This window comes from Onychomys torridus, chromosome 2 (genome assembly GCF_903995425.1).
Source record: "Onychomys torridus chromosome 2, mOncTor1.1, whole genome shotgun sequence".
NCBI classification, from domain to species: Eukaryota; Metazoa; Chordata; class Mammalia; order Rodentia; family Cricetidae; genus Onychomys; species Onychomys torridus.
The window spans coordinates 15,856,545-15,872,507 of record NC_050444.1 but is presented as its reverse complement, the minus strand read 5'-3'; the positions used below and the strand labels follow the sequence as shown (position 1 = coordinate 15,872,507).

The 15,963-nt window shown below is 40.9% G+C and overlaps 1 protein-coding gene across 7 annotated transcripts in view; it reads right to left on the bottom strand.

Moving 5' to 3' along the window:
• The window catches only part of Runx1t1 (RUNX1 partner transcriptional co-repressor 1), a 150,644-nt gene that overhangs the window by 99,339 nt on the left and 35,342 nt on the right, over window positions 1-15,963 (bottom strand). Inside the window, exon 1 of one of the 7 annotated variants that reach the window (XM_036178173.1) lies at window positions 10,021-10,348. The exons of the other annotated variants lie outside the window; for them this stretch is intronic. Within the exon in view, the coding sequence (XP_036034066.1) occupies window positions 10,021-10,027 (7 nt within the window). The 5' untranslated portion in view covers window positions 10,028-10,348. Of the gene's footprint in view, window positions 1-10,020; window positions 10,349-15,963 lie in introns of those variants that run through there. 7 annotated transcript variants of the gene reach the window in all.

Genomic DNA, 15,963 nt, shown 5'->3' with positions numbered 1-15,963 from the left:
AGAACAGCCTGGACTACAGAGCAAGTTCCAGTACATCCAGGGCTAAACAAAGAAGCCCTATCTTGAAAAAACAAAAAACAAAACAAAAATTCAAGTTGTCAAGCCTGGCAGCAAGCATCTTTACTCACCAAGCCATTTTTTGCTGGTCCAATAATTGATTTTTACCCAGCACAAAAAAAGCATAAAAATTAATCTATTCATAGGGTGCCAAGTGATGTTTTGATATATACATATATTGTACAATGTTTATATCAGGTAAAAAATATATATTTCCTCAGACATTGGTCATTTTATGATAGAAGTATTTAAAGTCCTTTTGTTGAAGTACTTTGAAATAGTGAGCTATTTCACTAACTATAGTCACTTTACTGTATAATCTCACACATACACATACACACCACAAGTTCTTGTTTCCATCTAAATGTATCTTGGGGCTCACTGATCAACCTTCGCCCACTCACTCTCACATGCCAGTTAAGTATCATATGCTAAATTATACTTACAGCAAATATAATGATAAATCAGTAGACACATTATATACATACTATAACTATCATGATGTTAGTGACCAGTAAAGCCATATGGCCACAACACATGTATTTTCTTTCCCTGTCCTTGAAAGAGATGCTTGGTTCAAACTGTTTATCATTTTTTTTTTTTTTTTTTTACAGAATCCACTCCTTAATTTCCCCCTCATTAGTTACTATACTTTGTATATTATTCCTTTCCTTTGAAATATCTGTGAATCCTAGGCAACATCCACTCACTCCTTTGTTAAGCAAATGTTTGTTGAATGTCTTCTATATGCTACCAGGCAGGGAGCCTGGAATGGAACTATTAAAACTAGGAAATCAAGATGTTAATGTAAATGGCAGCTTTATCAATGTGAATTAGTGATGCTTCTAATATCTATTTTAAACAGCAAAGAAAAAGTGTGTGACTTGGAAGAGCACAGAACTGAAAGGGAAATGTACTCAGCTTCCAATCTTTGTGACATCACACACTCCAAGAGGAATCAGTGAGGGAGAACAGCCCTGAGTGAGCTACACTCGTACCACAAGGAAAAATCCGCCATTTATTTAACTTGAAAGCCTCCGCGGGCGTCTCGGGCTCTCACTAAATGTGTTCTTTACTAGCCTCTCACCAAGCTGTGTTTGATTATCTGGCTTCCAAGATAGCAGATGACTCAAAAGGGTAAAGGTAGGCACGGAAATAGAGAAGGGTGGGCAGCTGACAGAAAGAGACAGAAAAGCCCATGTACATAGACAAAACTCACTGAGCACAATAATCTACAACTATTGCCTGTGAGCCAAACACTTTCTCTTTTATTTTAAGACCAGCACCTGTAATAATAAACCCTTGGCTTTATACTAATGCAAAATCCGCTTACCAACAGCATTGCCAGCACCCATGAAGTAAGAAGGCAAGAGGATGGGGTACATGTTGCTTCATTTTTTTAAAGACAGGGTCTCTTGGTGCCCAGGCTTGCCTTGAACTCACTTTATACTGGAGGATGGCCTTGAACTCCTGATTACCCCATACAGCTGCTTCCAGGAATGCATCACTACACAAGATTTCATTCTATTTTAGTACGAAAAGAATGAGGAGCAAGCAGTCAAATGACTTGCTTTTGGACACACATCTAAGAAATCGACACTCCCAGTGTTTTATGGTTGTGATGGATGGCCTCATCAATACAGTATATTAACTGTTCATAATACAAGCCCATCACAAAGCTGAAAAGAAAACCAGCAATCCACAAAATGACCCCCCCAAAGAAAACCCAGCTTGACACAAAAACCATGCTTGTCCAAAAATGACAGATTAATAAACACAAAAGTTTAAGAAAGTAAACAAAATTCTTTCAGAAGCTTAAGGAAAGAGTCTACTCTCTAGAAAACACTACAAAAGGGCTGAATTCTCCAAGAGATTTCAATAAAGGATTTTCGAACACTGCCATGATACCAAATGTTTTACATCCAACCACATAGTCAAAATACAGATGATGATGAAAAAGAGTCAGGTACTCCTCAACACATCGAATGGTACAGAATCAACCAGGGCCAACTCTTCTTTCAATGACATACCTTAGGAAAACACTAGAGAGAAAGAGGTTTGAAAGAGTGATTACACCTATTTTTCTCAACTGTGTTAGCCTTTGTGTTTGGCAAACCCTGCCAAATGAAAAATTGGGTTTCACTTCTGAGGTCTGTCACTCTTGATATTTTATAAACTCCACTATTAGGAATGTGCTAAGAAGCCTAATCATTGAATATAAACTTTATTTCACAAGTGATTTCTAAGGACAGAAAGCTTTATTTTTGATTCCTTTACCATATTTTGTCACTAGGCTGTGCATACACAACTAATGCTGGAGGGCAGGAGATAACTCACATTGTTAAGAGGACCCGAAGTTCAGCTGTAACTGGAGGAGAGCTTCGGAGGCAGTAAAACTGCCCATCTCAAAGGACCAGAAGATGGCTCTAGTCTCATCTTCATCAAGGCATATATTCCGAGGTCTGGGTGGGCAACTCTATAAATGATTATTGTAGGAATCTCAAATTCAACTATTTGGATTCCTTTCTGTAGCTCGAGAGTCATCACATCAACCAAGCTCTGAGAAAGGCAGTGAAAGGAAATTACACCAAGTTCAACTGTAAGGGGAAGGTAATGCTTTGCTCCAAAGTCTAGCAACTGTTGTCCCCCGAGTTTCAAGTTAACAGTATCTCATCAAGCCCCTTCCAGACTGTTAAGATGCTGTTCATTTCCTTAAATTCTTTCAGATTCTCATTAAAGCTTAAACACATCATGGACACCTCCTCATATTCCTTCTCCCCGAAGATTATTTTGCCTAATTACATAGTTTGAATGCCGAAGTGTTGACCTGCATCACATTTTTATTAGTGCCTTCAAACTTATTTTCTTGCTTAAGTCCCAAGCACTCTGTATGATGGTAAGCAACCATACAGAATTAAAATGATCCCTCTGAAAAAGCAGGCAAGACTGCACTCACCAATTTACCACCTAGCCTGTAGAAAGGAAATGTGGGGGACGTTTGAAACTTCCTCAAGCAACTGCCATGGGAGGAGCTACCTGCTTCTGGCGGTGCCCTTGCCCTCTGCCACCTGCATGCCCAAGAGCTCTGAGAGCAGAGCCACAGCTCCTGGCGGTCTCACCACCAAGCAACCTTATGTTTATTTGCCACACATTTAACAGTGGTGTCTGTGTATGTGATGACGATGTCATCTGCCTTCCAATTTCTCACTCTTTCAAAACACAGGAAGTCACCCACCTGAGCGGACATGCACAGACACCATTGTCACCCACCTGAGTGGACCAATGACAGACATGGGGGTTCCACATCTCAACAGCCAAACAGCACCTACCAGGACAGTTTTGTCAGGCTGCAAGTGGGCAATTTCTCTTGCGGGTTATGTTGCTGTTGTTGTTCACTTCATTTTTTTTTTTTTTATTGTTTTGGAGATAGTATCTCACCATGTTGTCTAACCTGACCTCAAACTCATGGTCCTTCTGCCTCAGCCTCCACAGTTCTGGTACTACAGACATTCACTACTATACTTGGCTAAGGAATTTTACTGGAGGGCAATTACTCACACTGTACTTTCAAGAGAAATGGGTGAGGATGGAGACACCTTAGCAGTTAAGAGCACATGCTACTAGTATGAAGGACCAGGGTTGAGTTCTCAGCACCCACAGTGTAGCTCGCAACCATCTGTAACTCGAATTCCAGAGGATCTACTGCCCTCTTCTAGCCTCTGCACGTACCATGCATGCTCATGTGCACAGACACAGGCAAAACACACAGACGATTAAAATAAGTAAACCTCTTACTTAAGAAAAAGAGGAATGGGGAGATACTGGGAACAGCAGGAGCCTACCCTACTTTAGCCAAGATCATTCTTCGTAATTGAAGCTAATGATGTTTTCTGCCATTAATTTTAGCAAGCAGAAACACTGGCTTCCTTAAGTTCCTCATGTTGACCACACTTGTAATGCCAACTCTTGAGGTATAGGGTCAGGAGGACTGAGAGCAGGTCTCAGCTACACAGGGAGTTCCAGGCCACCTTGGGCTACATACAACACTATGTCAAAAAATAAATAAATAAATAAATAAATAAAGAAAGAAAGAAAGAAAGAAAGAAAGAAAGAAAGAAGAAAAAGAAAGAACAAAAAATAAACTATACCTTCTTTGCCTCTGTTCGTCTAACTCAAACATTTCCCTTCTAATGTTCCTCTAGCCTCCATCACTAGGAAGCACACCCCTGTCAAGTTGCAGCCAGTCTATTCCTCTCAAGGAGAAAACAGGTGATCCAAATTTAGCAGGTAGCCCAGGGAATCCCATCTAACATCATCTACTTGCCCCTGGGCAAGCTGCTTCCTTTATCTGCATGTCAGATTTCAGACAGCTCACTTGGTGAGAAGAACCATTTGCAGAGGTGTGAAAGAAATGAGAAGGCCTGTGCAGAGCCCACCCTGACACACAGAGGCTTTCAATCGCAGGCTGCTCTTTGCCTCTGTCAGAGATGGAGTGTGTTTAGAAACAGTAGTTTGCAAGTTCCCTCTGAGATTAAGAAGGTTGCTTGATTCCTTTGATTGTAACTCTATAGGTTGAAAAACATAATTAAGCTAGACATTCTCAGAAAGCACATTTACATTAATATTAATTAATGCAAACAGCTGTTTGAGAAAGCCAGCCAGATCAAACTGTTACTTGGTCAGGTGTGACATCTATTGTTCTCAAGTTATGAGTCATTTAAGTTAATGGCTTACTCCTCGAGCTACAGTTAAATACCAAAGAACTGTGACGGCACAAAGAAACTGCTTCCTGAAATACTACATCCTTCGTCCACTCAAGAATTACAATTCGGCCGGGCGGTGGTGGCGCATGCCTTTAATCCCAGCACTTGGGAGACAGAGGCAGGTGGATCTTTGTGAGTTCAAGACCAGCCTGGTCTACAGAGCAAGATCCAGGAAAGGCACAAATCTACACAGAGAAACCCTGTCTCGAAACAAAACAAAACAAAAAAAGAATTACATTACAATTCAGTGAAACAACCAAGAATATCCCATTCTTAGTACAAGAGCAACACATCCAAAACTGTTAAGTTTCCTGAGCAAGAAGGGAGACACACAAGCTTTGTAATGAGGATTAAATTCCCCCCTAGAAGTCTTTGACTCCTAATGCAGGTATGGTATGAGCCTCTCACCTCTGGGTCTTTTTCAGGACCCCACACCCATGATCCACTCATTTCAAACACAAGAGCCCAAGGCCGTAAACACACTGAACAGAAGGACGGACCCCCAGTTATCTCTGGTACCTGACTTGCTTTCTGAGCCATGTGCAAGTATCCCCTCCCTTTTTGGGCTGCCATGTCATATTTTTGCAAGCCTTTCAACCCAACACTTGGGGGAGAGAGAGAGGCAGGTGGATCTCTGGGAGTTTGGGGCCAGCCTGGGCTAAATAATGAGATTTTGCCCCCAAACATTCTCACAATGAACCATATCTAGCTCCTACTTCCCAAACTATTATAAAGTTACAGGCACACTGCTGCACAGGCTGAGTGTTCCAGGTCATGGAAACTTCTCCCACAGAACTCTACAATCCTCAAGCAGGAGGGAAGACCACAAGTAAGAATGATTTAGGGCTGGGGGAGGGGGTGGGGATGAGGGTGGGGATGGGGGTAGAAACAAAACAGAGAGCCTGGCTATGACGTGTTAACATGATTCAGTAAAGCAGCATTGAGAAGCAGCATGGAAGAAAGAGGACTAGGGGGAGTCTTTGACTTGACAGGGCCCTTCACCTGTGGGAGCCTCAGTTTCAGCCTCTCTAAACCAAATGTTTGCTAGATAAATCTTCTAGCTCTAAAGATGACCCAGAATGCTGTTCAGATATCAGAATTACCACATCATCTCTGTAAACATCAGTTATCAGCATGGAGATTGTAAGTAAGTAGACTACATAATGCCCACTAAGTAAATGCTGTTTACGAGATGAAAATGAACAATTGGGTCTTTTCGTGGGTTATTTGTTATTTGCTTTGTTTTGTTTCCGAAAGAGGTTCTTATGTAGCCAGGCTGCCCTGAAAGTCTCCAAGCAACAGAGAACAACCTTTGGTAGCCTCTACCTCAATTCCCTGTCTATGAAACTTGCAGAAATTATAAATAACTCCTCTCTCTCTCTCTCTTTCTCTCTCTCTCTCTCTCTCTCTCTCTCTCTCTCTCAGAATAAAAAGATCAAAAATGTTTTTTAGTAGACTGTATACAGGGAAATAAACTATAAACACTTTCAAGTTATTTAAAATATATAGAATTGAAAGGCCAAGTACTGAGAAAAATGAATGAAAAAGAATTTGAAAGAGAAACACATACAGCGAGAGGGTTTGAATAGAAGTGGAAACTTCTGGATTTCTGCTCCAAAGGAGTGATATCTGCGTAATCTACATTTATAATTGAGCAATTACGGCTCATATAGTTTTCTTTTAATAGCTGTCATGAGGCTTATTTGAAAGGCAAGAGTCAGTCTAATAGGATGGCAAGCCGACTCGCACGGTAAAACAGCGGCGGTAGATGAGTGCAGTGTCTGTATTCGTGCAGAATAGGATTTGCACACATCTCCTCAAACATACAGGTATAACCGGGCGCATTACCCAGTGTCCAGTCACAAGGGCACTAACAGTTGTCTGTCCCCTGTATTCGTGCAGAATAGGATTTGCATACATCTCCTCAAGCATACAGGTACAACCGGTGCATTACCCAGTGTCCAGTCACAAGGGCACTAACAGTTGTCTGTCCCCTGTATTCGTGCAGAATAGGATTTGCATACATCTCCTCAAGCATACAGGTACAACCGGGTGCATTACCCAGTGTCCAGTTACAAGGGCACTAACAGTTGTCTGTCCCTGGTAATTTCACTTCTGGTTTTGTTTTGAATTTTTTTTTCTTTTTTACACAAATCATCGCTTGCAAGCATTGATGTTAAAAACAGAAAAACAGTCTAGTACACAGTGGCTATAAATGCCAAATCAATTTTCAGCAGATAATAAAGTCCATGTTTTACAATCAGCAATGTACTGTTTTACTACCCAAAAATGTAAGCTAATAATATATAGCTCTCCTAAATGGAAAATGCAGATATGCTGTTAAAAAATAGGCCGACTGTGAGAGGATGGATCATTTCTGCAGGGACCTTCTCAAAGCTATGTGTAAGTGTTTTGAAAATATCACATGATGTGGCCATGTGTTAAAAATTACAGCCAGTTAAGTTCTCTGCTAGGAAAAATATGTGGGCAATTTATGAAATGCACTCCAGGATGGAGATGTCTTAAGTAAAACCAGATTTTCAAAACAAACCTTTTTTCCCCCATTTTGGAAACTTGAACTTAAAAAAAAAAGTTCCCGGCACATCTGGAGAGCAGGACCATTGAGAAGGGTGGTCTGACCTAACGCTAGCCATCTTCTGAAAGAACAGCACTATTTCTGGGCTCCGGGGACTGTGCTAACTTACTGTCCTTTTAAGGAAACAGTCCTGAACGCATTCTGTAGGTCAATGCATGTTATTTGATAATAGTACACAAAGACTGACAAAAATTTAAATGTTTCAGAAAACTTGAGGTTCCTTTCTTTTGAAACAATATAACACCAAGGTCTCCCAGACTTCTATAAGAACATATTTCCTTCTCTTATACAAAAGGGTCAGCTTGTCAAAAGAAAAAAGAAAAGTGACAAGCAGTGAAGTCATATTTCCTTCTAAGTGAGTTAAGTAACTTTAAAACAGTTTATTTCTCCAAAGCATACACAACCTCCTTTGACTTTTCATAACTCATTTTGTAACAGTATGTTATCAACAACTAACGAAAGGAGGGAGTGTTCTTTTCCCAAAACAGTTCGACCAAAGCCTAAATTAAAACTTGTTCTTCACCTGCCCACTCCCAGGATGTTGTGTGCCTGAATAAGCTTGGAGTCTGCACATCTGTTTCCAGTGATCTCAGCCTCATAAGAGACATCTTAGATCTGAAGACTATTACATCAAGTCTGAGACAAGGAATCACTTCTGACACTTGAATTACTAATAAATAAATTAGAAAGTTGATATTGAAATGTGTAGGCAATAAAAAAGATAGTGATACCAGGTTATACAAACATATCTTTCCTTTTAAACTTCTACACAGAATGTTCTACTAAAAATGCAAAGCTACATCCAAGACGGCTTAAAAAAATGTCCATTAATATAAATATATACGAATGGACTAAAATATGTTAAAAAACACATTAAGAGGTAGTCCATCTGATACTAGATTTAAAAAATAATAATACAGATGGGTGTCAAAAATAGCCAAGCATCAGATCTGCTCAAGTATGGCCATCCTGGAGCATGCTCACAGTCACAGTTGTTGATAGACTCTGCATCTGAGTACAAGGTTGTCTAACACAGAGGGAATGAGGGAAGGTGAGAGAGAAGGAGAAAGGGAGAGAGGGAACAAGAGAGAGAGAGAGAGAGAGAGAGAGAGAGAGAGAGAGAACCCATACTGCAGAACACCAATACAGAACCAGTCAGATATTAACAACTTAACACTAAAGCCAACTTGCAATGACAAGGCCTTAAGTACAGTTCAATGCTTTGAAGATTACTTTAACAGTCATGTAAGGCATAAGAAGAGGCCCTAACTAGTCCCCATCCCCTAGTATCATACACAAGAGGCTTTGGTTCTGTTTTACCTAAATACCACAGACTCTGGAGGATGCTGCTATATCATGTAACACTCATCTATTAAGAGCATAAAAACAAAGGACAATTGAATTGTAAAATTTACATGGAACTGTGCTCCAACGATCTGGTAAAATAAAAAAATAAGTAAAACACAGGCACATTCGACCAATTCCACATATATACAAAGGGTACATTTCTTCTTCAGTTACATGGTGCATACAAATAAAATGAGAACTTAAAGAGTTAAATTGACCTTTCTAAGACCCCGGCTATTATCTTTTTGGTAAATTGAGTTTCCCATATTTCAGCTTCTATGCATTCCTAGTCCCTCAAACAACAGAGAAAGTACAGTCTTGGACAAATGCATCCTTTCTGCACACATGTCAATAATGATGAGAACGGACTCTGAGACGTATGTATCCTAAAGGGAAAACATTTCTCAAACAACTGACGATACCCACACACAACTGTGGCTGCAGAAAACTGGCAGATAATGTTTCAAAACACCATCTGGGAGGTGTGCAGACTCTGACCAAGCCTCTTCTGCCTGCCCTACCCAAATAATCTGCACACATCAGCCAGCTGGAAGAGCTCTGTGTGCCCTGCCTTTATCCGCTCTGCATTCGGCACAGGACAATTTAGAGGGTAGACACAGCCCTTCTCCACACCAGGCTTCACAAGCAAAACCTTCTCTGGCAGCAACCACAGAAGCACTCCAGTCTCCAAAGATAATATTTTTTGGAGAAATTGTCATACACTAAATTTCCAGGGACACAAGAATGCCACTAATCCAGCATACTTCTTCTAAATGACCAGATTCATATGATAACATCTAAGGGCTATGATTTAGGGCAAGAAATGCCTTCCAGTGCCAAAGATTCCTTCATTTTCTTTGATGTAAACAGCTCTTCAAAGACCTTCTCCCAGAATTCTACCATAATCTAAAAACTCTCTGTACAAACAAATATCCAACATAAAAAGTGCAGATGACAGTCCTGAAACCCAGAACAGAGACAACACTTCTCAGTGAAACTGATCCCCTGTGTAAACTGCTCAGGCCAAAACAGCCACCTCTGTCCCTCCCCTCAGCTTCAAAGGCACACCTCTCCAGATCCTGAACCCCTACATCCAGATTTCGGTAGCTTTCATTATGTTGCCTCCCAATCACACCTCCATCACCCCACAGCCTCTCCCTGCCCTCATCCAATACAGTAGTGGCAGGGCAGTCGATATTTTCCATGCATTATAGAAAGTAAAGCTTCCTTCTTTGCAAGAAAAGAGGGCTCACTCACCAGGCATCCTGGAATCCAGCGTGGAACACACTCAAAGCAACTCTGTGTTAAGAGGGAGCGAGATGCGGGCTCATGCCTCCTGTTCTGGAATGTGCGGGGCGGTGGAGAGGAGGGCCATCAGAGGGGCTGGGGCGGCATGGCCCGAGGCAGGGAGCTGGGCGCGTGCGCCTGCCAGCCAGAGACAGATGGAGAGCTGACACTCCGGATTGCACTTGGAGCAGAAATGTGGAGGATGACAGGAGCACATGTGGCCTTGAACCCAGCCCTGTCTCTTCAGGCAGAACAATGACAGGGACGTGTGTGCAAAGTATCACAGCTCCTGCCTCCCCTTCTCCACTCCACCTCCCACCCCAGTTCCAGAGCACCCAAAAGCAGAAAGTAAAATGCAGAAAGATAAGCTAAATGCTGAATAATTCATTCACCACCACCCCCCCACTTCCCAGCTCAAAGTTAACCCTTATCTTGCCAAAAGATGGCAATGTTGACCTGGCCCCTACAACTCACGCTGCAAGGCTTCCTTCCTCTTCTAATTTTAACAGGCATTACTGGGAAGTACGGTTTCAAACAAACAAGGGCAGACCACAAAGCTCTTTTATTGATCTGGAAAGCCCGAACAACCTAAAAACATCTTGTAAGACTGTGTGCTGTGCCAGCTCACCGTCAGGCACAAAGTATCAGGAGTATTCTTTCATCAGCTTCTTGGTAGCATGTGTAAAACAGAACACTCTTTTAGAAGCAGAATCCAACCATTTTTAGTTTACTGTAGTGCTTCGGATCTCCTGGGATCCCATGTTGAGACGCTCCAAACATTTTCAGCTCACTCACCTCAACTTTTCATAGTGATCCACAGGAGACAAAAACAAAATCTGCATAGCAAAGCCCTTTCAAAAGCTGAACAATCATGCCCTCCTGATTTCCTATTTTTTATTTTTCTTTTTTTTTCTGCACACCCTTAAGTGTTTATCCTGACCATGAATAGCACATACCCAGCCTGGTTCAATGGGCTCTTCTCTATTAAGCTTTAATGGACACCATGATATATAAAACTAGGAGCCTTTGTTACAGGGCTTTATCTAAAGCCGGCTATTTTCTTCCCAGCAGTCTCTTTAGTCCTTTGTAAAACATCCTTGCCACTAGGAGAAACACAAGCCTGTCTGCCTTGCATGCCTGTTTCTAAACACACAAAAATGCGGAAGAAAAATATCATTCTCCTCTAAACTCTTCTTTACAATTTCACACTCACAACTCTTCCCTGCCTGTGTTGTTTGATTGTTTGTTTCAACAACCGGGCTCGTGTGGTGGTCGATCCCTCAGGCTCTACCTTCCCAATGCACATCCAATCCACTAGACACACAGAATTCTACTAAACAATTCTGCTCAGGACTGACCAACCAGCCAGCTCACTGACCATGAAGACAGGATCGGCCCCTTTAACTCTTGCTATTCTGGCAGTGATCAACACATCCTTGGTTTATTTGACATTCTCTAAAGCTTTTGTCAAGTTGATTTTACCCCCTCCTTGCTGCCTTCATGAAATTCTAAAAGACCCCATCTGCAAACAGGCAGTGATTCTACCCTCTACCTACTGTCTTCCTAACCCTTTGCCCAAGAGTATTCCAAAACACAAGCACACAACACACACTGCACAAACAAAAAATATATCATCCTTGAGAAACAGCATCGATCAATAAGAATTTCTACAGCTCCTGAACACTGTACCCTAGAAGGGCTGCTTCAGCCAGTGAACCCCTCAAAAATCCATCACTGTCAGAGGCAACTTGTAAAAAGACTACAATTCATAATGATTACTCTGTTCTGTCACTAATAGTATACTACACTCTATTTATGAGGCCAATCTTTTTGTTCATCTTAGTTAGATGTCACTTGTAATGAGGTTCTGTGTAATGGATTTCAGTTCGGTTAAGCACCAAGCTCAAGCATTCTTGTGACAGAAAGTGTTAGAGCATGCATGAGTGTGATCATCAATTAAGTGCTGGCATAAGGGCCTTTATGGAATCCAGAATCCTGGATCTGAAGATTTTCAGTTTTAAAAGAGTATTTTTTAAAAGCCACTCAATGCTACACACCACATTTTTTTTTTTAATACTATACCTATGTTAGAAAGAAAACATTTTCACAGTGGGACACCCAACCTTTCATCAATATTCACAGTGAATCACTTCTAAAATAAAAAAATCATATGACAAACTACAATATACTTCAAGAAAACTGGATGATATCTAGTTTTAAAACTGGGTCTTAATATCGGTACACTCCAAGTCCCTAAACCACAGCTCAGAAAATTGAACTTCCATATGCTGTGTGATTATGTATCTTTTCTGTGTGTAAAAAGGCTTTTTAAGCTGTTATCTGACTACAGTAATTGCCACTTTAAATTGATCCATGTCAACAAAACCTGGATCCCTGGAGATTCTCACCTAGAAGTCTGGTTGCAAAAAGGGTCTGGCTGAACGTGCATCTGAGACAAGTTCAGCGTTTTCTCAAGGAGCCTGTCCCCTTCTTTAACCCAGAGACAGGCAATGCTGCAGCTCCATTTGGCATCTCTCCCTGAACTGGGAAACCTGGATATGTATAGATACAGTTACTTAGACAGAAATAACTTCCCCCTTAATAAAAAGAGTACGAGGAGCCAAGATCTCTAACATCCAAATTGTGTAATAAAAATAGACAATCAATAGCATGATGAATGCATTTACATAGGTGAATGGTGAACAACAAAAAGAAGAATCAAAGTATGTATTGGGAAAGTTTTCTCCAGTGTAAAACGCTGTCCTGAATCATCATCAACACATAGTTTATAAAATTAAAATATATTCAAAACAACAAAGAATACATTAATGATCAATTAAGCACTTTCTCAGAAAAGTCATGGCTATTAATACATAACTTTCCATTTAGTAAAAAGACTTCTTTAAAGGCAGTTTTAAAATGAGAGTTGTCTAGATTATCACTATCAAAATCAGCAAATTTAGCCAGTAATGAAATGCTGGACACATTAAGAAAAAAACATGTGAGTAGGTTTTGTGACTTCGTATACTCATTGTCTGGACGTCACAGTGCTCTGGACTTCACAGTGCTCTGGACATCACAGTGCTCTGGACTTCACAGTGCTGTGCCCCTTCCAGAGTAGACCAGCACGATAGCACACTTTTCCCTTTGTTCAGATTTGACTCAGCCACAGACAACAGCCATCCAGTGGCATCATCTGCAGCACAGGAGAGACCTCCACCCTGGTGAAGAGAGATTTGAGCAGGAGCTTTTCCAGGTCCTCCTCAGCTTCCCTCCCTGCCTCTTGCAGACTGTTGTGATACACTGTGCCTGCACACAGTGGGTATTAAGTGAGTTAATACAGAGGATCTGGAACCTCATTGATCCTAATTGAAAGCAATACACCCAACCAAATACTTTCCTACCCCATCTGCTCTGGCCTGCCACCAGCTATTCAATACAAGAGAATTAATAGTTTCAGATATTCTAACCGGGCCAATAAAGGCAGTCATTTAAGCAGGGCTGCATTAACAACGTGAAAAAACAAGGGCAAAATGGGTTCAAATGGAGCATTTTACTTCTAGTTGGCTTTAACAAAGCTGAATAAGGTTTATTCTGACTTTTTATGTGCAAGACTTGATAAACTGAATGAGAAGGCACTCAATGATCAGCCAACGAGCATTGATGAATGGTCATTAAGACCCCCCTGCTCTCAGGGAGACCCTTCCACAAAGTGGCACACCAGCTTGAAAGGGCGGATTCACAAATGTCCAGATTTCTCCGCTTGCTTGTTCCACTTTCTATTTCAGACCACTGGCCACCAAATGAGGCTGACATATTGGAAAATAATGTTTTATGGGCGAGTGGTAAAAAATAAAATGGAGGCATTAGCTCTGCTTTCAAATTCAAATCTTCTAGTTTTGTCAGACCCCAAAGGTTTTGATTTTCCACCCAGCTGGAAGCTATTAGTGTTTTCTAAAGGCATCCCACTGACAGGGCAAACCTACCTAATGTGTGAGCTGTTGGGTGGAGGGAGATGGACCTCTCTGGACGATTTCCTAACTTCTCATCACTTTGACAGTTGATTAAATAGATACAACACCCAGTAAAAATGTACATTAATTTGTTTCTGCCACTGAAAGACATTTGAGACTGTATTAAATAAAGGCCATAATAGATTGTCTCCTGAGAAAGATAAGTCCAATTATACTTTGTCTGCAAGAAAAACAAGTGGTGTATGTTTTAGGCTATAACATAAAATACAGCCAACCACCAAGAAATGAGTGGGATAGAAAATCGGTCACAAAGTTCACTGAGTGTTCCATCACAGCGAGAGGTGAGCTGTCATCTTTTCTGTAACTGCCTGCTGTAAAGAGATAGACACAGTCAGACAGTTTCTAGTGTTTTCTTTGAGGGGAATGATTGGCAAGCGTTTGCACTTCCTCAACTGTCAGCTGGCATCCAGAAAGTGAACCACAAGAACTTTGCTTAATTGACAAAAGAGCAGTGTTGTGACTGCCATCTTAAGACTCTGAAGGGTGTATAAACACCATGGGGTCAAAGGTTCTTTGGGGCTGTCCTAGAGGGCCTAAGTGCTAAGCAGTAAGATGCGATGGACTAAAAGGAAACATGCTGGAGAGAGGAAGCTTGTCTTAATAAGTGATTATACAGACATTACAGAGGCAGAAAGGCCTGTTTTGCTTGGATCAATTGCAACTAGATAGACAAGGCCCCTCCATCCTGTGGAGAACATACCATGTGGTCCTTTGTGAACTTCTGTGCTACTCGGCCAGTGGGAGGCAGGGAACTAGATGGTAACAACACAACCTTTCCACTTCACCTTCGTCTTAATACTCAACTCGGTTTGACTTTTGTATCTCTATTAGCTTATATAGGTTAACAATGAGCTCTAAAACTAATGTGAAACTTTCAGCCTTAAACATAACTTCAGCCAGTAATGTCTTCCTAATAAGCTAGTCTCTGTGACATTTTCCCCCTCTTAACCATGTTTATAAAATGAAGTAGCACTTACAATCACTTTGACATACTTTGTTTGCTTGGTTTTGTTTTGGGGTGTTTTTTTTGAGGTGGGGGTTCGAGACAAGGTTTCTCTGTGTACCCCTGGCTGACCTGGAACTCACTCTGTAGACAAGGCTGGCCTCAGACTCAGAGATCAGCCTGTCTCTGACTCCCAAGTGCTGGGATCAAAGGTGCACTACCACTGCCTCCACCACCACTGGCATTTTGACAATTTTTGAAGCAATATACTTGATTTTAGGGCTCTGGTCCACATGCATTATCCAGCTGGGCACGGTGATGCCAACCCTCAATAACACCACTTTGGAGAGAGAGGCAGGTGGATCTCTGGATGTTTAAGACCAGCCTGGTCTGCATAGCAAGTTTCAGGACAGTCAGAGCAACATAGTAAGACCCTATCTCCAAAAGAAAGAGAAAGAAAGATAATTTCTAGGAGCAAATAGAACCTGTTATTTGTAATTATTATTATTTATTTATAGTAGTGACAGTGTCTTCATAGTATTACAATATATTACATACTTTTGGTAATAGACAACTTTTGACTTTCAAATATAATACTTAAGAAAACCTAAACTCTGGAAACTGCTTTAACATTCACATATGTAAATGAAACTTAAACCCACTAATGTTCTTAAAAGTAGATCTCTCCACAGGAAAAGTGGTTTAAATTCTTTTTTCTTTCTAGATTTTAAATAAAAACACTTCAGTTTTAACCCATAGAGTAGATTACTAGCCCTATTGACTCTCTTTTCAAATAAAATCATTATGTTCCGATTTAAAAGATCTTCAAAAGATCTATTTGCATACAAATCTTCAGATAAGATACCATTTCCATTTCCATCACATTTCCTAACCACAAATCCACTGGGATAAAATGGAAGGTACGTAACTGCTCTG